At 42.1% G+C, this 24,026-nt stretch overlaps 1 protein-coding gene across 2 annotated transcripts in view; it reads right to left on the bottom strand.

The window, feature by feature from the left end:
• Positions 1-3,985: 3,985 nt before the first annotated feature.
• The window catches only part of SMARCAL1 (SNF2 related chromatin remodeling annealing helicase 1), a 42,347-nt gene continuing 22,306 nt past the window's right edge, over positions 3,986-24,026 (bottom strand). For both annotated transcript variants that reach the window (XM_005153831.3, XM_031053401.2), the window contains 8 exons: positions 17,893-18,033; positions 12,237-12,455; positions 11,370-11,440; positions 9,143-9,245; positions 7,987-8,169; positions 7,387-7,487; positions 4,678-4,774; positions 3,986-4,297 (listed from right to left, as the gene is read on the bottom strand). In XM_005153831.3, coding sequence (XP_005153888.1) covers positions 4,100-4,297; positions 4,678-4,774; positions 7,387-7,487; positions 7,987-8,169; positions 9,143-9,245; positions 11,370-11,440; positions 12,237-12,455; positions 17,893-18,033 — 1,113 coding nt within the window. In that variant the 3' untranslated portion in view covers positions 3,986-4,099. The remainder of the gene's footprint in view (positions 4,298-4,677; positions 4,775-7,386; positions 7,488-7,986; positions 8,170-9,142; positions 9,246-11,369; positions 11,441-12,236; positions 12,456-17,892; positions 18,034-24,026) is intronic.

Raw genomic sequence — 24,026 nt, 5'->3', positions numbered from 1 at the left:
ATTTACTTTAGTTTAGTTTATATTTTCTTTTTCTAAATCTCTCAGAGCTGATGCTCACAAGTGTTAACACGACATGCCTGTGTAGCCAGTAGCAGGCTGACACATCCTTCAGTTTAGCTTAAAAAATCATCCCTTGTGTCCTGACAAAGGAAAGCCAGGGCAGGAACTGTGCTGTGGTGGTGCAAGAGCAGTGCAAGAAGAACCCAGCAAGAATGGGCTGGGGAAGACCTGACAAGGGGTGTGCTCAATGCTACAGAAGACAGCCTGGCAAGTCCCGGGGCCACCCTGGGAGTGCAGAAGGCTGCCTCCCCCCGGGTGCGGGGCACGAGGGCCAGCAGCGTGGAGCATGAGCCGCTGCCTTTGGGCTACAATAACCCAAAGGAGCCCCATGAAAGGGCTGTGCTCGGCTGCAGAGGAGGCAAAAAACCCCGGGGACACTTGCTAGTCCACCTGGGGAGAAAAAAGCCATCCCCCCTCCCAGCTGCAGGACACGAGGGCCACCTTCATGGTGGTGCATGAGCACCAGGCAATAATCCAGAGCACCAGGACCAGAGGAGCCCTGACAAGTGGTCATGCTCAGTGCTCAGAGGAAGGCAAAAAAACCCTGGGACTGGTGCCAATGTGCCCCGGGGGAAAATTCCTTCCTGACCCCAGCGCTGGCAATCAGCTACTCCCTGAGCACATGAGCAAGACTTGCTCCTGGTCCACGGGCTGGTTATGCCTCTAAGGGGATGAGGGGACACTGGCACTGGCTTTTCTGCCTCCACCTGGAGCCATCTCAGGGGCTTCCAAGAATTGCAAAATGCTGCTGGCCTGATCAACCCTGGGGGCAAGAACTTTTCCTGTGCTTGGCCAGTGGGAGTTTCAAAGCTGGGCCATCTGTAGATCCTATTTCTTATGGCTACTGTCACGATCACCCCAGAAGATGAGGCCGGTGAGCTCCCTGAAGACTGATGATGAGCTGTGAGTGTGGCTCCTCCAGGAGCTGGAATTAAAGCAGAGAGCCTCCAGCAGCTTCGGGCAGTCTTCCCTGCTCTGCCCCTCCAAGTAATTCCACTGGTGCATCAAGGAATTCCTCTCAGGTCCCTTCAGGCTGCCATCTCTGTCCTGGTGGCAAAGCCTGGCAATCTGGCAGTGGAACATGGGAGGATGCTGCCTTATACTGCCGCAGAGTATTGTGATGCTGCCTTGGGAGGTGGTGGCACTATGACACAGGGATGAAGGGGCCCCTGCAGCCCTACAGCTGCCCCTTCACCCAGCATGCCTTGGAGAAAGGCCTTTGGAGTGCTGGCCCTTGAGGCAGTGCCTGTGCCCAGGAAGCCGTGGGGGATGTCCCTGCCCATGGTGGCCACACACTTGGCACCACTGCGTGGGGTCCCTGTAAACTAATCTGTATGTTCAGACTGTGTCAATAAAGGTATTTATACCACATGCAGTCATTTTACTGTGGTGACCCCAGAGGTGAAAGTGGTTTTGGTTCCCTCTGCATGAACTTTGCAGAAACGTAGAGAGCATACAGGATTTCCTCACCATTCCTTATCAATATACCAACTGGCATTTGCTACAGTGCTGCTTATGGTGAGGTCTTCTTCTGGGAAAGAAGAATTTATGAAATCTCTTCTGTTTGTTACACAGGGTGTTGTAGATATTTGCTTGTGTTAATGCTAGCATTCATGTGTCTAGCTTGGGGATTCACCTCAAACAGAGAATGAATATCTTAGGCCCACTGTAGGAGAAGATCATCTTAAGAACCTGAATGTGCTCAAGTCCATGGGACCTGATGAAATCTATCCGTGGGTCCTGAGGGAGCCGGCAAATGAAGTTGCAAAGCCACTGTCCATCATATTTGAAAAATCATGGCAGTCAGGTGAAGTTCCTAACTACTGGAAAAAGGGAAATATAGCCCCCGTTTTCAAGAAGGGGAAAATGCATGACCCAGGGAATTACAGACCAGTCAGTCTCACCTCTGTGCCTGGCAAAATCTTGGAGCAGATTCTCCTGGAAGGCATGCTGAGGAACATGAAAAACAACGAAGTGCTTGGTGACAGCCAGCATGGCTTCACTAAGGGGAAATCCTGTCTGACCAATTTGGTGGCCTTCTATGATGGGGCTATGGAACTGATGGATAGGGGCAAAGTATTTGATGTTGTCTGCCTGGACTTGTGCAAAGCATTTGACATTGTCCCACATGACATCCTGGTCTCTAAATTGGAGAGACATCAATTTGGTGTACGTACCATGCAGTGGATAAAGAACTGGCTGGATAGCTGCATGCAGAGTTGTGGTCAATAGCTCAGTGTCCAGTTGGAGATCTGTAATGAAGGACTTGGGGATGTTGGTTGATGAGAAACTTAACATGAGCCAGCAGTGTGCACTCACAGCCCAGAAAGCCAACCATATCCTGGCCTGCATCAAAAGGAATGTGACCAGCAGGTCAAAGGAGATGAGCCTGCCCCTCTACTCTGCTCTGGTGAGACCTCACTTGGAGTATTGTGTACAGTTCTGGTGTCCTCAACATAAAAAGGACATAGAACCGTTGGACCAAGTCCAGAGGAGGGCCACGAGAACGATCAGGGGACTGGAGCACCTTCCATATGAAGACAGGCTGAGAAAGGTGGGTCTGTTCAGCCTGGAGAAGGGAAGGCTGCGTGGAGACCTCATATCAACCCCCCAGTGTCTGAAGAGGGCCTACAATGATGTTGGAGAGGGGCTCTTCATTAGGAACTGTAGTGACAGGAGAAGGGGCAATGGGTTTAAACTTACAACAGGGGAAGTGTAGGTTAGATATATGGAAGAAATTCTTTACTGTTAGGGTGGTGAGGTACTGGAATGGGTTGCCCAGGGAAGCTGTGAATGCTCCATCCCTGGCAGTGTTCAAGACCAGGTTGGATGAAGCCTTGGGTGACATGTTCTAGTGTGAGGTGCTCCTGCCTATAGCAGGGGGGTTGGAACTAGATGATCATAAGGTCCTTTCCAATTCTAACTGTTCTATGAATCTAAGAAAAGTATCATGGAAGTTTCCCTTTTGAAAGCTGATGCATTCTAGAAAGCACAAAAGAAGTGCTCCCCAGGGGACCTGTCTTTTGCAGGCATTGTGAATATTTAAATAGAAAAAATAAAAAAACCCCCACACCCTAGTTTTTCCACTGCATCACATATTTCTCAAGCTTAAGTTCTAAATGAGAGATGAAATTCTAAAATAGAAAAATTACTAAAAGTTTAGGAACCATGACTTAAAACAACTCTTTATTCAAACAGTTCAGTCCAGAATTAGCTTTTTACAAAGCAAGAGCAAAAGTTTACACATACTCTCCCGGTCTCCTCACTCATCTGTGGAAGTCAGCCTTGAGTCTTTCCCCTTTCTGAGCAGCCAGGCTTAATCCCTGACAGTCAGCACAAAATTCACCCTCTGCTGACACAAGAAGCACGTGCTGTGGAGGAGGTCCTAAGATTTAGCAGATGAGGCCAGTCATGAGGGTGATCAAGCAGACATGTACCTAACAGACAATATACACTTGCTGGCAGACAACTGTACTACTTGGTTTCAAAATCCTGACTGCTCTGCACAGAAATAGCTGGGTCTCTCTTCTTCCTAAACAAAATCTTCCTAAACAAAACAGAACATCAGTATCTTTCTGGATCTTTTTCTTCACTGCCAAACTGAATACCAGAGAGCCAGTTTGTGAGTGACGCAAGGCACAAATTTTTCAGTGAACTGCCTCCTATAAATGCAGACTAAAATTCTTGGAGATGGAAGACTGTTATAAGCAATCTGCAGCTGCTGAGCAGTTAGTTTTCACAATTCTACCTTGTAGCCTGACAACCATTAAATGCTTCTTAAATGAAACAGCACATTACTTGTCCATAGCCCTTCAGTCATCAGCAAAACCAGGACCACAAAACATGCAGGCTGCCAGGTATGTGCTGCTCATCTGTCACACTGTCAGACTGCCTTCTCATCTTTCAAGATAAAACGCACTAGAGATACAGAAAACACAGTCTTTTATTTTTGAAAACTCATAATACTCGATTGCTTTTGTCTTTTTTTAATAAAAAAAAAAGATCTTAGCTGCAGTCTCTTTTGCTGTCACCATTACACTTAAAAAAACTCCTCAATACGCCGCTTTCTGGGGGGGCTCACTGAACACATTTCTCCTGTATCTTGCAAGGCACTGCCAGAGTCAAACTTGCAGCAAGCATCAGCTGCCTCCAAAAGCAAAGCTTCATCAGTGTCATCCTGGCTCTCAGAGAAAGTCCTCTGAAAGAGGTCATAGATGGTCTTCTGCTTTGGATCTGCCTGAGAAAGAAGAACAGACAGAATATGCATACACATTGTCATATAAAAACAAAGTAAGCAACAATCAGAGGGCACTACCCGCACATGTGCGTACATATCATATGATACATATACATACGCACACACATAAATCTCAGACACATATACATGCTATGGAGGCTATCATGTCTCCTTGAATGCAGCATGCTGGTTTGGGAACTCTGTGGAGTGTCCAAGTCTAGGCATGGATTCTGGGAGGAATTGAAGAATCTGGTCTGTGACATTAAAGGCACAACAGGTGTTAAGGTCAGCCTGCCAATCACCTGCCTATCTAGATGTACACAAGCTGAAGCCCATCCAGTCTCTCCTAGGGACAATCAATATTCTTTCAGCTCAATTACCTTAGGGAAGTAATTAGTGGATTCAGCTGTTCTGGAGAAATCAGTTTCTGAAAGACCAGCTTCCCCCAGCACTTTAATTTTCTCTTCAATCATTGGCCTAGGAAAGACAAACAGGTATTACTGAAAGGAAGAAAATATCATGCAAGGATATTATGTCATTTACTGTCGGTAGATGAAAAAGATAACAGGGGTATAAAGATGGCTTTTCTACCAAAGCTTGTTAGTTCCTTAACCTATCCTGCTATTGTTTATGATGTCTTGGGGTATCAAGTCAATCCTATCTAAGTAAGTGTCAATCCTATCTAAACAAGTATCAATCCAATTGAAATAAACAGGAAGAAGAAGCTATAAATATTTGGAGAACACACGTCTGATGGGAAAACCAGTTGACTGAGGAAACACCAATGGTGTAAAGTCAGAACATGAATATGCACCTAACCAATAGCCTGCATATTCAGTCTCCAAGGTAGGCAATGATAAATCTCCATCAGCATATTCATCAGCACTTCTAGAGTATCTCCCAATGTACTGCAGGAGGAAGAATCCGTCACTGCCCTAAAAAGTCCCAACCACACCACCTGTGGACTGCACACTTCAAAAGAAGCAAAGACTACAGCACACAATTAATGCATTTACCAAACAGCCTCATCATCTTGTTCTTTTTCTTGCCTTTAAAAAGGACACCACTGTCCTCCTTTGAGGAGCCACATTTCCTTCCCATTTAGCATTACTGACTGCACAGACAGCATTTCACAAATAAAGGCAGAATTACTGTCATTAACTTTCAATGAAACATGGGTGATGCATCAGTTTCCAGATCCCTGCATTGTAGAGTTATAATTATTTGCCATCATGATATTCTGGGAACTGCACAAGTTCACTAAGTTCATTCATTCCTTTAAATAAGGTAATAAAGATGTAATTTTGCATTTCAAATGAACCAGCTGGTGGACAATTTATTTTCATCATTTGCAGGTCACTTCCCTTGCAGCATTAAGGATTTCTCAGATTCTCCCATCCCCCAGGATGTCAGATTCCCCAGCCTTAAGGACCAGTGTCCACTGATAGCTCTCAATGCAGCCAAAAAGGCTCAAGATCATAACCTTCCAGAGGCAGGTCAGCAGCAGTTTTTTAGTTCATCCAAAGGGCTCACTAAAAAGCAAGAGAAAAGCTATTGTGCAGTCCTCCTTCACAGTTCACTTTCCAAGTACTCAGCAGCCAGACTGCTCCTCAGACCTGACCTACAACACGCAACCACCTCCAGTACATTGACTTTGCTTGAAAGTACTTGGCACTTTACAGTACCCCACCACAAATGTTCCAAGCTGTGCCTAAGACAACTCCTTCTCCTTATACAGAGGTTGTGAAGGTTTTTAGATACACCAGCTCTCCCAGAATTTCTCCCAAAAGCTCCTTCTTTGTCAGGTAACTACTTCTATTCCTCCTGCTTGTCATACCCACTTAGCTATGTCCACTGTGGTCACTACCTCACAGCAGCCCTGACTGGCAGTTTTGCTCCTCCCCACACAGGCTGTGGAAATCAGAACTAACATTAACATTTGATGGATGGACCACTCGGTGGATAAAGAACTGGCTGGATGGCTGCAGGCAGAGTTGTGGTCAATGGCTCAATATCCAACTGGAGACCAGTAATGAGTGGTGCCCTTCAGGGGTCAGTGCTGGGACCGATCTTGTTCAACATCTGTTGGTGACATGAACAATGGAATTGAGTGTGCCCTCAGCAAGTTTGCTAATGACACCAAGCTGTGTGGTTTGGTTGATACGCTGGAGGGAAGGAATGCCATCCAGAGGGACAGGAGGGACCTTGACGTGCTTGAGAGGTGGCCAATGCCAACCTCATGAAGTTCAACCAAGCCAAGTGTAAGGTCCTACACCTGGGTTGGGGCAATCCCAGGCACAGCTGCAGGTTGGGCAGAGAAAAGATTCAGAGCAGTACTGTGGAGAAGGACTTGGAGGTGCTGGTTGATGAGAAAATGAACACAAGCTGGCTTCAGTGTGCACTCATAGCCCAGAAAGCCAACCATATCCTGGGCTGCATCAAAAGGAGCTTGACCAGCAGGTCAAAGGAGGTGATCCTGCCCCTCTGCTCTGCTCTTATGAGACCCCACTTGGAGTACTGTGTACAGATCTAGTCCTCAACATAAGAAGGATATGGAGCTGCTGGAGAAGGGTCATGAGGATGATAAAGGGGCTCAAGCACCTCCCATATGAAGACAGGCTGAGAAAGTTGGGGCTGTTCAGCCTGGAGAAGGCTGCGCGGAGACCTCATAGTGGCCTTCCAGTATCTGAAGGGGGCCTACAGGGATGCTGGTGAGGGACTCTTCATTAGGGACTGTAGTGGTAGGACAAGGGGTAAACGGGTTTAAACTTAAATGGGGGCAGTTTGGGTCAGACATAAGGGAGAAGTCCTTTACTGTGAGGATGATGAGGCAGTGGCACAGGTTGCCCAAAAAGTGGCAAGTGCTCCATCCCTGGCAGTGTTCAAGGCCAGGTTGGACAGAGCCTTGGGTGACATGATTTAGTGTGTGGTGTCCCTGCCCATGGCAGGTGGGGTTGGAACTAGATGATCTTAAGGTCCTCTCCAACCTTAACTATTCTAGGATTCTATTATTAAGCACCTCACATCATCATGTGACAAACAGTGAAAACAGGTGGCAAGAGAACCAAAGTATCTTTCTCACTTCCTACCATAAGTAATCATCTGCTGTGCCTTTAGCCACCAGGTAGTGAATGTTAACAGAGCTGGTCTGTCCAATTCGATGTGCCCGATCTTCTGCTTGGATCAAAACCTTTATGTAAAGACATGACAAAGAAAATAAAGGGTGAACTCAAACATCTAAGAAACAGTGTAAGCACCAGAGAACAGGGAGATCTCATTTCTCATGCTTAGCATCTATTTCTCATTTGGATCATCTTAACACCCACATCCTCAAACACTGATTAAGCCAAGTAATCTGGTGCATCAGGTTCCCTAAAACCACTGAGCATTTTTCAGTAGCATTAATGATGGACCCTTTCAGGTCCTGGCTGGGCGAGCAACTGAGAGCTCTGTTAAATTAAGAAACAGGAGCATGTTTCCCTTTCACACCATATTCTGCAGGCAGCAAGCTGTGTAAGTAGCCTCACTGGTTCAAGCCCTGGCATCTAGGGGTGAACAGACAAGTAGCCATCAGAGAAAGAAGGAGAGAAACCCTAGAGAAACTTCCCTGCCTATTACGTCTTTTCCTTAGCACCAATGTTTCTGCTGTCCAGGGAGCATCCAACCCCTGTTCCCTCCAGGATGCGTACCCCTGGGTTCCAGAAGAGCTCTGCAAACACCACCAGGTCTGCAGCAGACAATGTCAGGCCCATGTTTGCAGCAGTGAGGGACAGGACAGCCACCACCTGCTCCTCTGACAACTGGAACTTCTGGCACAGAGACTGTCGCTCAGCTGAAGGTGTGGAGCCATCAATGCGAATGTATTCAACATGCTGTGAAAAGACAGAAGAGACTTTTTAGAAGCAGTGTGTCCCCTTTCCTGCATCCTCCTTCCATATTTTAGTGGATTCTGTTTTCCTTCCCCACAACAGAACCAGGATAGTAAAAAGGCACCATTTGTCTTTTTGAAACCTTTCCTTATCTTCAAGGCAGAGGCACTGTAGCTCAGCATATAACATACCTCCCCTCTGTTCACGATGCATGACTTGCTCTTAATGTCCGCTGCTATCCCACCAGTTCTGAGCAACAGGAAGGACAGCAACAAGGTGGCAACTCAAGTACAGTGGAAATGCAACTGGCTTAGTACAAAGCTGAATAGTGGTGATATTACAGCTGCTACAACCTCCCCAACCTTCTCTCTTTGGTTGTCCATCCTCCTTGCTTTACTGGAGGATGCAGCCACAGAGGCAGCACTGCTACAGTAGTCTGTGGTTTGGAATATTAACTTAAACCATCCTTTACACTGCCCCAGCATGACCCAGAACTCTTCAGAGGCATTCCCTGAAGTCCCACATGAACAATTAACCAAATACTTTTAAAGTCAGAGAGATGACTGGCAGGTCTAACAAGTCTCCCTGCAGTATCCCAGTTCAAAAATGTAACAGCACCACAGATATAAAGGGAGGCAGCCATAGCCATTATATTCTCCCTCTCTGAGGAAAGCCTGGAGGACAAACCAGAGATGGCCACACAGGGTAACACTCCAAGAATTCACAAGCTCCAGGGCGGACAGTGAGATTAAAGAACATTAAATACAACAAAAGCTATTCAGCTAATACAAAGTGCATCCTGTGAGGCATCCACCCTGACAGCCCAGCTCCCTCAGTGAAGGTCATATTCAGAAACTCAGCAAGTAGAAATGATTTCTGCCACTAACTTTCATAAACTATCTGACTGGACATAACTCTTTAACAGCTTTGAAGCTGGAGTAGTGATAAGGTTAAAATGACTCAGTCTATTACTTACTTTCTTCTCCAGCTCTGCAACTATTGCATCCAGCACTATCTTGTGATGAGCAAACACCAGGAATTTATTATTGCCACTTTCCAGTAAGTCCAGGACGTATTCTCTATATGAGAAAGGAAAAAACAAAACAAAACCAGAACTCTAAAATTATGTGCTGAGAGAATACAGGCTTTGCTCACAACTATACAGTTCATCTATACAGAGAAACTAGGAAATAGGCTAGCATAAAAAAGTTGCAGTAAAATGCAAGTAGCAAGTCAGGTCTCTTACAGATTAAAAAAAGACACTACAGGATAATCCACTCATTTTTCCTCATTGCAGCTGGACAGCTGCCTACATTTATCTATGGATATCACTGAGAATCAATTTATTATATCTCACTTGAAACAACATCCAGACCAATCAACTGGAAGTCATCTATATGTATTTGATACCTCATTCACCCTCCTGTATTTCTAACTTTTCACAATCACAGTATGTTAAGATTATAATTCCTGTGCTCACTTAAGACTGTTTCTATTTTAGGAGAAAAGGGCTCTAAATGCACAGATCAGAGTATCCTAAAAGTAGCTTTTATCATAAGGGCTCACACTAAGAACTTACTATGGCTTAGCAACCTAAACACAAAAGTTATTTCTAGGAATTACCCATATGCACATAGACTAATGACCAGTGAAAGGTAACAACACCCTTTTAAACATTTAAACAGTGTTAATAAAATGCAGACACCTGGCGTTTGCCATGGACTAACAGCAAAGCCACAAAACCCATTCCTATGTAGTAATCTATGCTATGTCAGCTGGAGCCTGAAAATCACCAATAAGCCTATAGAGATGATACAACTTCCATTTTTAATTTGGAATAGCAAAGTTGTTGTGAAGATCAGGAATTCCAAGTTCTTTGTTAAATATAAATACATCACAGCTTAGGTCAGCAAGCAATTGTCAGAAAACACCTAGCAGCATTTCAAGCCCTGTATTAAGGTGTATCAGTGCCTTGCACATAGCTCCCAGGGTTCATGATGTTCAGATTCCAGTTACATGACAATATCATTTAACAAGAAAAGCTGGGAGAGAAGCAGGATTGCTGGCTTTTAAAACAAATATCAAAGTGAACATTCAGTGTAGCAAGCAGATGCCAACACATCACAACTATTTTATACCCCATTCTCCATATTCTATTTAACAAATGTCTAGTTGTTTTGATGGAAGCCATGGAAATCACTATCAACAAGGGTATAACATGGAAGGTGATGAGGATCATAGGACACTACAATTAGCTAGATGGTACTGTACTTCAGCAGCTTCTAATAAGCAGTATTTTAAATGCTACTAAGCCTCAAAAAAATGGACTAGTCCCTAACAGAGAGACAAGTAAACAGCACTTCATGGTTTTATATTCAGTTCACACTTGGAACTGAAATAAAAGGAAGTCTTCTAACTGTTCACTAACATAAAAGGAAGAAACTGTTCTACAGAAATGAGCACTGGGACTCTGAAGTGCAGTTCTGTGCTGAACAGGCAAATTCCGCAGCAAGGTCTGAGACTGTGAAATCACCCAGTGCACATCAGCTGATCCTTACATTCAGAGATCTGCAAACAAAGTTAAGAAACTCCTTACAGTCCCGGCAGAAAAGCTAAGGATGAAGGGCACAGAAAGTCATAGAAGGAAATTATTCCTAGGGAAAACAGAGCTAAAAACACACTTATGATAAAAAACTTTTGTTGCTGAGGTCCCATGTGAACCCTGTGGAAAAGCAAAGAACTTCAGTGGGGTCTGTAACATCCTGACAGCATACTACAGCTGAAGCTCAGTCCACCTCATAAACCTTCTGGCTCAGGGTTTCTGCTGAAGTAGGACTGCAGCATGTTTTCTCAGATTCTGCTTCTCAAATTGATATTTCTAATTCCATTACTCCCCTTGTTCTTCAAATTGCAATGGGGTCTGGACCAGGGAACTTGATCGAAACTGCAAACATCAAGCAATTTTAGATAGTTCAAATGACAGTTTAGATTCATATCTGGAATGAAATCAGAAGACTTATTCCACCTAGGAATGCCGAGAGAAGAGAATGTTTAATGCATTGTAATTAAAATCAATTTTTTTCTACACTAGCTTAAGGCTATGCTTCGTGTCCCTGCACTGTTATCTCTACGGCACCATTTTCCTGTTCTCAGCAAAAACCACATTTTACTAGGCAAGAACGAAGCAATGACATGCAGCTTACATGACTGAATGGATTTTAGCTTCTGCCGTGCTGCTGTAGAAGATGAGAAGTGCTTCCTTCTCCTGTTGTTTCTGTAGAAAGATAAATAAATGTGAGCTTTAGAAATGCCTTTTCTCTTTCTTGCTCACAGATCTGGGATGTCTGCTGCTGCCAACAAACACTTTGCTAGGAGGAAAAATCAGCCTAAAAAAGCACAACAAAAGGGGACTGGATGGGGGAGCCTACTCGCTACTGTGTATGGCAGATACTCACACACTCCTACTTCTGACACCTCCTTTCCTGCCTCCTACTCAACTCCTCCAAGTTGGATGACAAGCATATCAAACATGTAGTTTTAGTTGAGAAAGCATTTCCAAACTCAAACAGCAAGGAAAAACTCCTAAGTTCTTACAGAACTGTACTGGCAACCTAGAAGCCTAGAATATTTGCCATCCATACAAGGAAAACAGAGCGGGGAGTAGAAAGGCAAAAATATACTGCACATTTTTGGCTACTGCTGTGCTCACAACACAGCTTCAACAGGGCTGTGTCTGTAGGGTGAATGGGATTACAAGGCATGACATAGAAGTACAAAGGCAGGAGGTACAAAAGACAGATAGAAAGGAAATGAGAGGGGAAAAAAAGAGAAAATGGTATTTAATACAAAAAGGGACAAAGTAAACCACTTAAAACAGAAAAAAAAAGCTGAGCTGTTTTGATTGTGTTATACATTCATTTAAAACTGTGCCTTCACAGCCTTCTGCTGTGCCTTCACATGAGATGCGGCTCTGACCTTCCTTGCAAGTCAGGGTAATTTTTTTCCACTGATGCTTTAAATAAGGTACCTGAAACACTAATGGCTCATCATGAAAATAGCTTCCAGCTTACACTTTTGTATCCTTTGGTCATCATCTTTGCTTCAGCTGCCAAGACAGCTTTGGTCTTTGCACTCATCTTTTCGGGAGCTACCACAACCATTTTGCGTTGCTTTGCTGGAAGCTGGGAAAGCACATCTGATTTCAGACGTCGGATCATGATGGACTCTTCCAGCAAAATTTTCAGTTCAGTTAAATTGGATGATCCAGAGTAGTCCCAACCCCACGGCATCTGGTAAACATCAAAGCAGTTATCAGTATCAAACTTACAAGAGACTGGTCTGCAGGTGATCCAAGAGTTGAATAAACTTCCATGAAAACCGAACAAGGCAGGTCGGTAGGGGAGATTTGACAAAAATGGCAAGAAGGTTGAACTGTACTAACTAATCCACCCAACATGAGAAGGTAATTTATAAACTTCCCTTTTTTTTAATCTACAAATGCTTGGGAGGTGCAGGAAAGAGGACTATGCAAGAAAGGCAGGGATCCCTCCCACAACTCTGTGCCCTGATATTCATCCTCACACAACAAGGTGTTTCTGCTCTCCCCTTACAGCTTTCAACAGGCTGACAGAACTCTGCAGTTCTGTGCACATTCATCTCACCTTTAAGCCGACACATGCACACAAAATTTTCTCTAACAGCATGAGGACAAACATCCTTAACCCAAATGCCTTCACACAGATGTAACACTTGTCTGACATGCCTGGTAAATGCTAGGTCAAAACTGCCTGTTTTCCACTGTGACCTGTCTCTTGACTTGCTTCCTGACATACTGTTTCTGCCATTACCACATCTGGCTGAGACTCAAGCAAATCATAAATAAACTGTGGCCCAAAACAACACTCCAAGTATTGTCTCTTCAAAGTACCATCACTTCAAAGCTCCTCTGAAATCCTTCACTTACTCCTCCTTGAAGCACTCGCAACTGAACCTGCCCTAACCTCCAAAAACCTGTGCGCCAACAATATATATCTGTTCTATTAGTCTCAGCTCATCACTTCTCCTCCTAGTAACCCCAGAGCCTATCATGTTCTTTTCTGGAAAAGAACAACTAAGCTGACAAACATTGGCATCAAAATTGGTACATTCCCAAAAGAAATACCTGTAACCAACTTTTTTTTTGGAGAGACCAGTAAGGTTTTTATGCTGAAGGATAGAGAGACACCTTCATAATGGAAGTTTTCACAAATGAGTGTATGAGATATAGCTATGGTAATACTGTAAACTAAGGCAGGGAAGAGGCCAGATCTTCCTCACACCTCTAATTCCAAGTCTTACTGTCAGTGTCACCAAAAGAAAGAAGCCAAAAAATGCAATCTCTGGTCTTGGAGTAACAACCCAAAGCAACCTGATATACCCTCCTGAAATGCATACAATGGACATGTGTGAAGCCTCAGCGCCAATCCCTCTGATCTGCTGCTACACTCTTAAGTCACATTAATGGCACGGCTAAAACAGATTTAGCCTTAAAAATCTATGTATCACTTATTTGCTTTCTCCAAGAGAAACCTGCAGCAACGCAGAAATGGGAGTAAAATAGGAAAACACTCCAAAGTATTCACTGCACCCTCCATCCTCCTGTAGACCGCATGAGACAAAAATAAAATCATACCAGCCATGAGCTTAGTCATGTTACTGACTGCATTAAGAGATGGTGCTTTGATGGAACATGGATGAGAACACGCTATGAGAGAGAAAGAGGAGGAATCAAACAGCATATAGTCAATTAAGACCTCCTTGTTATCTGGAAGTAAACATTCCTACTTCAGGTTGAGACATAATGGGACAATCTGCAATTCCATTCCATATTGTACTGACATGAAACATTAACTGACTTCAGATTCTAGCATGGCCATCATTAAAACTCGTTTGACTTAACCCATTCCTACATAATTACAGTACCATCCAATTATCTATAGTCAGCTCATTAAAGCAGGAAACAAGTCAAACCCTAGACAACTTGGATCCTGTAGAGTTAAAACTTTGGCTCTGACAACAGCACAGTGGTATAATAAGCCCACCTGGATCCAACCCAATGTTGCCTTCCTAAAAAAGGCAACATGGTTATTACTGCTCCACTTCCCTGAAACCAGGAGTGCAATGCAAATATATCCCTCTGGTCTGTAAAAAGCTGGTTCAAATTTAGCTGGGTCTATTAGCTTTAGGCACGCTGCAGGAAAGCTGACAGTGCTGAGCCCCAGTCTTTGTGCCCCTTTTCTGCATTTCTTCAGGCTGTGTGTGTGACCCAGCAGAAGAGATGTACAGGACCAAGAACAACTCACCTGGTGCTGCACCAAGCCTCATAAGCCTTCTGCTCAATGCACTGGTAGCTAAGAAGCAGGGATCAACATTGACCAGGCTGAGCAAGACCTGCTTCAGGTCCTGGACATCTCCTCAGGCTACCTCATTCTCCTCATGCAGCCCATGCTTTTCCACTTCTATAGAACACAGAAAACTGTATGTTCTGTGTTCCAATACACAGAATATATGTATTACTTACTTCCAAGCAAGTTAATACATACATTTGTGTTCATGTAGCACAGTTTATTTCAGTTCATAATACCATCATAACAGAAAGAACAGGTATAAATCAAAAGCCAATATACTGCCATATTAAAAAGCATATACAAGCAGAATCCCTGAAATATGTTCAGATTACTGTCTTTTATGGTGACTGTTGCCGGAACAATTTTCAAACAAGGAAACATGCCAGTTCTGTGCTGCCCCTAATTAGTGATAAAAATTATTATTATTGGAATTATTAAAGTATAGTTTAGTCTATCTTATTGTAGAAAATTACAGAAAAGAAGGCCATGTATTTTGCTGAAACACATCTGGCTTTGATCCATAGCATTCCAGAACAAATGCTTTCATCTGTGATTTTGTTACCAAAGTATCACGGCATCTTACATGAGTCAGTAAACCTATTACAGTGTTAGTAGAAGCTGCCAAACTCTTACAAATTCAGAGCATGCACTCAGATAGAAATTATTTAATATTTGCCAACATCACCCAGTTTGAAAAATGAATTCACAGCATGTAGTTTCAGAAACAGACTTGAGATATTTTGTAAATAATCGGGTGACATTTCACTTGCTGCATTTTCAAGAGTACAGATGCTAGGAGGTTGAATTACAAAATTATAAACTTTTTTCCCTTTTTTCATCACATCTGCCAGATATTTGCAATTTTCTGTCATAAAATCTATTCTCTTTAAACAGAAACTAGTCAAGCTTAATTTTAAATTGAATGGTTCAAGTTTCTCAATTTTTCTTTGATCTTGTAATGCAATCAGATTTATTAGTAATACCAAAACATTTTTATGTAGCATCTTTCATCCTGACAGTTCTCCCAAAGCCAAGCAAAGCCTCTCTGGTTATGTGCAAGTCCATTTCCACACATAATACTGCCATTTTCAGGACAGAAAGAACCTATATAAGTTATAACAACAGAAGTACCACAACAGTTATTCAGAGAGGATGTAACTCTTAACACAATCTCAGTTTAGAGTTGCAGAAAGGAACACGAGGGACATACTATCGCCATGAGGGAACAACTACAGTCATCAAAACACCTTTTAATTTACTTACTGCTGAATGGATCTAAGGCAACCCAATATTCAGCAGTACCATTTTTAACTCTAATACTATCCACATCTCTATTTCCAACAGTCCCATTTCTTCTCTAAATAACTAAATTCTTTCTAGGTTTACTCTATCGTTTACTGACATTAACTGTAGCAAAATGTCCCAGGGGAGGACTGAGACCAGTAATGTTCAACTGCCTAGCAGTGACAGGTCAGAGAACAAAATCGTACTAGAAACCCTGCAGAGGTTTGAAGGGAAGCTGATACAGACTGTGCCCTCCATGTTGAGTTTCACTGTAGGTTCAAAACTCATTTACCCAGAATACACTGTTACAACCTGGATCATGTAAAACAGTTTTATTTCTTCCTTCCAATTCAACATTTTACCTGAGGTCTATATGCCTTGCAACTGAAGCAACAATTGGTCATGCAGAACTTTACCCTCAAAGGGTTTATGAAACTCCAAACCTATTTAGATTCATATGTTGTAACTCAACTTTCCTTTTTACTGCAGAAAACCAACAAGATTAAGCTACATGTCTTAATTTCCCTCTAGGAAGCATTCTGGCCACTGCTGAAACAGAAATCCTTCAACAAAGATAATGAAGCTTAGCAGAAGACATAGCACTCTCCCTCCATACGATTCCTACTATGGATGGAGTAAGCTTATCCTGTCAGGAAAATAATCGCTTTGGTAACTTGAATCTTCCAGAACTCAAGCTCTGTATCTGTGATTCTGCGTGCTAACAGCCTTACTTTAATCAGCCTTACTTTAATGGCACCAGCATACGAATAACAAAGCCAATGAATTGCTCATCTACCTTGCATATTTGGTCATATGTAGAAGAGCACTACACTGGCTAGGAAAGTTAAAAGTGGGCATTCAGATGTAGGAAAAAGGTGACTTCAGAACTTTATATGAGACTGCAATACAAATCTTCTTGAGAAAACCTGGCATATGTTAGTTTCCCCAAACAGGGGAAAGAAAACAAGCACAAAACTCCTACAAATAGCTATAATAATTTTTATACCATATAATGATGTTCAGTTCTTCTGCATATATTTTTGAGCACTGAAATAGTCATTCCAGCCACTCTGCTAAAAATTATTGCCTAGTCTTACAGACAATGAGGCACAAGTGAAATGGATTATTTGAGAACAAAGCAAAGTAAGCAAGTTCATGTATCATGGGTCCATGTTCAGACTGCCAAGCCTGGGGTAACAGTTGGACTTGATGATCTTAAAAGCCTTTTCCAATCTAGTTGACTCTATGATTCTGTGCCACATGCTAAGTGCTACATACTTGTCCTGGAGGAGCTGAAGGGCAAGCCAGATTAGAGGGCTCTTGCTCCAAATCAGAACTCAGGGGAGCTTTGGTTCCCATTTTTGTCTGTGCAACCAGCACAGAAGATCCCAGAGCTTTCAAGTACAACAGGCTACAGCAAGAGCTCTTCTCTTAACAGTGTGTGTTTTAACACATGCAGCAGCCCTAGAGATGGAAAATCCAAGCACAGGTAAGATGCCTGTACACTGGGAGCAAGACAGACACCTGCCATTGTGACTGCAAATGGTGGCTTCCTGAGAAGACAAGAACTTGCAGTGAATGGATTCAACGACTCTGCTGAAATTACTGCTGAGCAGCTGGCAGTGATAGAAGTTAACTTATTGTCAAGATACTGTGACTGAGGATCACATCTATTTCCTGAATTAGAAGATGGCAGAATACAAGGATGGACTACAAGTCTTCATTTCTGACTTACCTGGAGGTATAAAATCCCAAGTAACCAAGGTCTTAGTTGAACAGTCACAAAAGCAGACCACACTTTGGGGTGTAGGGGCAAGTTCTCATTAGAACAGGCTCCTTCCTCTAGCTACGGCTTATTTATTTATTAAAGCTATCTACTTCTGTGGCTTTCAGGCCAGATTTTGACAAGAAGCATGACTGCCCCCATGTCTCAGGAGCAAATGTAACAAAATGTTACTCTGCAGTGAGACTTTCTGAAAAAAAAAAGATGTAACATGAGACAGAAGGAAAAAGCCTCCACATTTTGAAAAAAATAAGATGATGTTTGCTGAAGTACCTTCTTGGCATCACAATAGCGTAGTCCAAAGGATTGGAACTGTGGGAAAAAGGCTGGCTGGACAGCTGCAATCTGTGTGTAGAGCTCTGCAGGCCGTGACATGGCAGGGGTTCCTGAAAGCAAGATCACTCTCCTGGCAGCCTGGGAAAACAAAATAGAATATTGTCATCATACAGCTTACAATATCAGCAGAACCTGCAAAGCAGTCATCCCCAGTCCTGAAAGAAAGTCCCACAGCCATGGTCCAAGCACTCTAAATGGAGGAGTGCTTCACCATCCACAGATACTTGCAGCCTTCACTGCCTGAAGACACTTAAGGACAGTGCTTAAAACTTCTAGGAAGCAAGAAAAAAGCATACTGTTTTTGATTCATTCTCCACATGCTGTAAGGGAAGGAGACATCAATTATTACATTACTTCCTGAATTGGCACTTACCCACTAGGCATGTTAATAGCTTATGCCTGGCTCATGATTTCATTTGTCATCAGATGTCACAGGAAAGTGACACACCCTTTCAGGTACATCCTCACCTCCAAAATAAATTCTTTTGTAATAAACCTGCCACAGCAAGCCACAAATAGATTGTCTTCCTCAAAAAAGCAGAAAAGATCCAGAGAAGTAGGATTTTTTCTTATTTTTAGTTCTTTTTCCTTTTAAAATTCTATTAGCAAGGAGAGAAAGGTGCTGCCTGAAGCAAGACCAGAAGATGCCAATCTGACAGCCATGGTGAGTCTAGGCACAGCTGGCTGGATGCTAGAACATGAGTTCATAAACACGAATCATGTAAGAAGATTGTAAAACATGTGTTACAGGGGACACAACAAGGGGGTGGGAAACTTGTATCTAAAGTATGTGCTTCCAAAAAGATTATGCCATAGACATAAAAGCCTTTCTACCCTCATACCTCCATTATTATCTAATTCTGTTCTTGGATGATAGCTATGAATCTTTACTGCTGTAAATTCACATACAGTAGTTAAATTACATATGCCTTGTAATTTCCTGCATGGTTTAATGCAGGTTCATTAAAATAACAAAGAGATTCTTGAGTGACATCTGTACCAACAGCTTATTCACATTTAAATGAAAAAGAAAATTACATTCTTTTATCATTTCACTGAGATCTACCAGTCAACCCAAATCTATTCAGCTGATTCATCCACTCACCAACCAAACCTGGTAGAAAAGAGTTCACAGATCAGCTACAGGAAATTAACTTCAGAACTATCAGATATTTATATATAGGTTGTAGTCAAACTGGGACTTGCTTTCTCCCAATAAATTCCCATAAACATTTAAGACAATTCCCACAAGCATTTAAAAAAGCAGGATATTTATTGAACTTACTAAAAGGAGAGGTCAAACCTTTAGATATATCAGAATATAAGAGTTAGTTTGCACAAGACAGAGGAGTCCTAAAGACCAGTGATACCAGATCCCATGAGGAAACACAGTGATAAAACAGAAATGAGGTCGGTTTTAGAAATGAAGGCAACAGTGGAGGCAGCTGAGCAGAACCTAGACAATATGTGATCCCTTGTAGAAGTCTTTGAGGAGTAAACTGACACCATCCTGAGAAACCTGTTGAAACACAAGAGAAGCTAGTCCCACATGTGCAAGAAACCTCCAAATTAAACTTTTTCTTCCTAGGCTAATAGAAAACTACTGCTAGGAAAAAGACAACAAGAAGGTCATGCAACTACAGCTAGCTCATTTAAAAATAACTCTGGATTAAGCTAAAACATGAAACATTCACTCAAACAGACCAGGGACACATCAAATGCAACATAAACCCAACTGTGTTAAAAGGGTTTATGCCATTCTCAAGACTCCTCCTCTCTGGAGGGTGTTCCCTAGGAACTACATGAGACAAGGTTGGAACACTAAACCCCCAGTAGTCAAAACAATTCGACTACTTCTCCAATCCCTAGATAGGTACCCGAAGACAGAATGATGAAGTTACATGTTACTTGAATACTAAACTTGTCCAGCTGCAGCTTCGCAGTGCACGACTTATTTCTGAACAGAAAGAGCATCTAACCACTGCAAGCACCTACCAAGGGCTGTGATACATCTTCTACAATTAACCATTTTAAGCAAATTGAGAAGCAAAAAATAGCAAGAAAAACCAAATCAACAAAACCCAAAAAACATTAGCTCTACAAGAACCATGAAGAACTTAAAGAAATTAGTTCCAAAAAATTGTGTGGAACACAGGTGATACAATTCTTTATCCCAAGGGTCCCTTTAAGTTTTAAAATCCATGCCAGAAGGAGCCCAAGAAAGAAGTAAAAAAAAAAAATCTTAGGAAGACAAGCTTCCAAGTGTTGAAGGGTTACTTAAAGTCTGGATGAAAGACACAGCTTTGATTCACATTTCCTTTTCTAGTGGCAACTCATTTTGAATAGATGCCAATAAAGATTTGCTCCCGCAGAGAAGTCTCTGCTGATCACTGCTTAATTCTTGTTTCCTGCTGGAGCTTCTGTGCTGTCAAGAGTAAGAGCTTATCCTCTTTCTTGGGAGGTCTATAAGAATAATATGGAACAGCAGTACAGAAAAATAAGATTGCAGGGACCAGAAAGGACTTTCTAGCAAAACCAGATCTGTAATCAATTGATACATATTTCCGCATAAGAGAACTAACATTAGGTGCTCATTAGCATTTAGGCATGAAATTAAATCTTCCCTAGAAGCACTCCTCTCTCATGGGTCTCTGTGACTGTTCTTAGAGCTACTTTCTTGTGAAAAAGGAAACTTTCTTGTGTTTAAGGGAACTCTGACACTGGCTTGACTAGTGGAGACCTAGTCTATAGCTCATTTACTAAGTTACATTAAGACAGTTGTGGCTTTTTAGCATTACACTTGCACACACAACAAATCAGCAAGAATTAATTCTACAGCTGTGACATATACAAAAGTTATTTTTGAAAGTCAAAGAGTCCAAAACCCTGAACCCAACTGATTTGAAGCTCCTACGTTGGAGATATTCAAGGCCTTATAGGGGGGATTGGACTAGATGATCTTTTGAGGTCTCTTCCAACCCTTGGGATTCTGGGATTCTGTGAAGCGGAGTAGGTGAAGAGGAGGGGTTATGCCACAAAAAATAATTGAGCATGCAAAGAGCCTTGTTAACTTACAATGGCTGTCCTGTGTTAAATGACTTCCATAGCATGAGCTCTGCCATATGCTAACAGACTGACATACTCTTTTACATAAGTGTGGTTGATTCTGGCTGTACAGTTACTTGTGTCCCCAGTTTTTGCTTACCCTGTCATTCTGAACTGCTTAGCATAAGGATCACCTTATCCAGTGAAATAAAATAATCTGACAGTGACTATAATATAATAATCACCTGATGAAATAGAAGATTTGACAAAGGGAAAGTGTTGCAGCTGTTTCAGGGAGTCTGTTTCCGTATTTGGGTGAGACAGAAAGAGCTCTATATTTCATAAGATGATCCTACAGTGGTTATTCACAAAAATATAACTGCCTTTCCCTATTCTTAAGTGAATATCTTAGAGAATGTGTGTCCACTGGTGACAAACAGCTATGACTGAAGCAAAAAAAAAAAAAAAAAAAAAGGGAAATTGGAACATAACAGCAGAAGCGAAGACATAGCCTTGAGGCTTCTCCAGTTTCAAGATGAAGTTCCTTTTCCCAGCAGATGACAAGAAGCAAAGGCTTACTTATCCAATTACTTATCCAATCCATATGGATTTGTAATGCCTAAAGACACCTTCTATTTATTTCCCACTGGAAAGGGAGATTTTTGTGGTCCCTCCTCACATTCTACCTTCAGCAGTGATCCATTTCCCTCTATTATTTGTGTTTCTTTATTAGAAGAAGTACAAAGAATACTGGACTCCAGACGCAAAATGTATTTGGGCTGCCATAATAGAAATAAAGACCTTTAATCCTGCAAACATGAGGATATGCATCATGTTATTAACCTGAACAGCAGCTCAATGGCAACAATCATATTAGTAATATTACCTAAATATTGTGGAACAAGGCCCATAAAGAGCACAATATGACTAAGACCATTTTATGCCGCTGAAATCTTCGATACTACTTTTTATTTCTCAGTTTACAACCCAGCTCTTCACCAAGAACTTACTGACATGCTTCCAAGAAACTTAACCATGTTCCACTGGGACCTTCCCCAGTTTCTGCTGTGTTGCAGTACCCCATGCAATTACAGAAGAAGAAAGATGATGCAGCACTTTGGCTGGTTGAAGGATGTAGAATCCTTTTCACTCCAGTCCCCAAGAGATCCCACCACTGATTCTTCATCCATTCTTCTTCATCCATGCCCCTGTGGCTTTGTTGTTTTATGGATGCTGGTAGCAAATATACTACCTCTCCTAAGCTCATTTCTCTGGGCCAGTATAATCTTGGAAGGCAAAAATAAAATGTTTACAAAAGGCGTAGCACCATGATATTTTCTGCCTCTGAGATGCATGGTGGAGGTGAAGGGAACAACTAGTATTGTCACTACACCCAGGAGAACTTAGTCCTAGTCATGACAGTAAAGAAAACAGCAAGGTGACAAGTAGGTCCTATTACTGATTGCCACAGCTCTGTATTAGGGGCAGGTACAAGCCAGGCATGATCAGGGCTTTAGGCAACTCAACCAAAGCCCAACCAAAGCCAGTAGCATGAGCTTCTCACTTTGAAGTGTGAAAACAAGACAAAAGGACCACTTTGAATACAGGAGCTTCTAGCTCTCTTAAATACCATCAGAGATGCTGAAGCTGGGGAGAGATCTCACACAGCTGCCAGCACAAACTGGCCTGTGTGAATGCTGGCTGAGCTTGAAAGCAGGATTTTTGCCACATGCCAAAAAATCAAAGGACTCTTTTCTACTATGGCTTTCAATCCATCCACCTCCATAATTTTGCAGGGATGCACACAGACTGTGTACAAACTCTGCCACCTGGTTCCATGTAGGTGGATGAAGTATTCTCCCCCTTGTACAAGTCTGCACACCCACAAGTTTTCACATTCATTGGGAATGTGAGGGGAATAAGAAATGAGGCCTAAACATTTTATTGCTGTTAATTCAGCTCACCCTATCTTACTGTTTCTGTAACTATTAGTTCCTCTCAATTTTTTGACCAAGAACAATAAATTGGGCACTGCATGTCTATATACTTACTCCAAACCAATGACAACCTATGGCAAGCTACCAGTATTGATAATGGTTACTGCATACATCCAGCCACTGTAAAAGTGCACTAAAAAAGTCTTTCTGGTCACATTTCCCACTGCCCAAAGCCAAACTCTCCTAGATCTCTGTCAGGGTAGCAGCTATGTCGCAAAAGACCGAATACTACACACACCAAATACTGCGTGCACACACACACACAGTTTGTACGTTTTTTCAATATTAGAAATATGTCTACAAGTTCCCAACTGAAAAACTTACGCCACAAACTTAATGCATGGTTCTCCTTAATAATTTCATACTGGACTTGCTCCATAATATATGCAAGGAAGAAGAAAAAGATGAAGTATTTACTGAGTGGCTAAAAATACCACTTCACTTTGAAAACCAGTAAGTGTCAGATATTAAAATTAAAATGAAGCTTTAAATGCTGTAACCATAGGTTGAGTGTTTCAGACGTGGAGATTCAGCTTGGCTAACAAGGCAGATTCAAAATTAATTTTCAAGGTAAGTCATCTTTATTATTAATGTATTGATTTAATCTGATTATTGTGCAGTTCTGCCTAAACACAACAAATTTTATATGTTACTTATTATTCAAATGGAGAAGTCACAGGAGCAGATTCTATCAAGATGAAAAAATTCATTAAGTATGGATGGAAGTGACAGAAACATTTCAGGGTCAGAAAAAATTTAGCTTGGATCTGTCCAGTGTCATAATGGACTCAACTGTCTGTAGCATGTAAGGAGCAAGGATCTCATTTCTTAGGTGTTTTTTTCCTTCTCTGGCTCCAAAATTCAGGCCAAACCTAAGCTTTCATGTTTAGGATGTTGGGAACTTTGTTGGAAATACAAATAGTTATGTCAATTTCAGAAAGTTTGAAGTAGTATAATGCTAGCAACAGTTAGAAATGGCAATGCTTGTGACAATGCTCAGAAGGTAGACAATGCACGAGTTGGCTTCAG

The sequence above is a fragment of the Melopsittacus undulatus genome, chromosome 4 (genome assembly GCF_012275295.1).
Source record: "Melopsittacus undulatus isolate bMelUnd1 chromosome 4, bMelUnd1.mat.Z, whole genome shotgun sequence".
Lineage (NCBI taxonomy): Eukaryota > Metazoa > Chordata > Aves > Psittaciformes > Psittaculidae > Melopsittacus > Melopsittacus undulatus.
The sequence above is the reverse complement of the archived record's forward strand: the minus strand, read 5'-3'. Positions and strand labels throughout refer to the sequence as shown.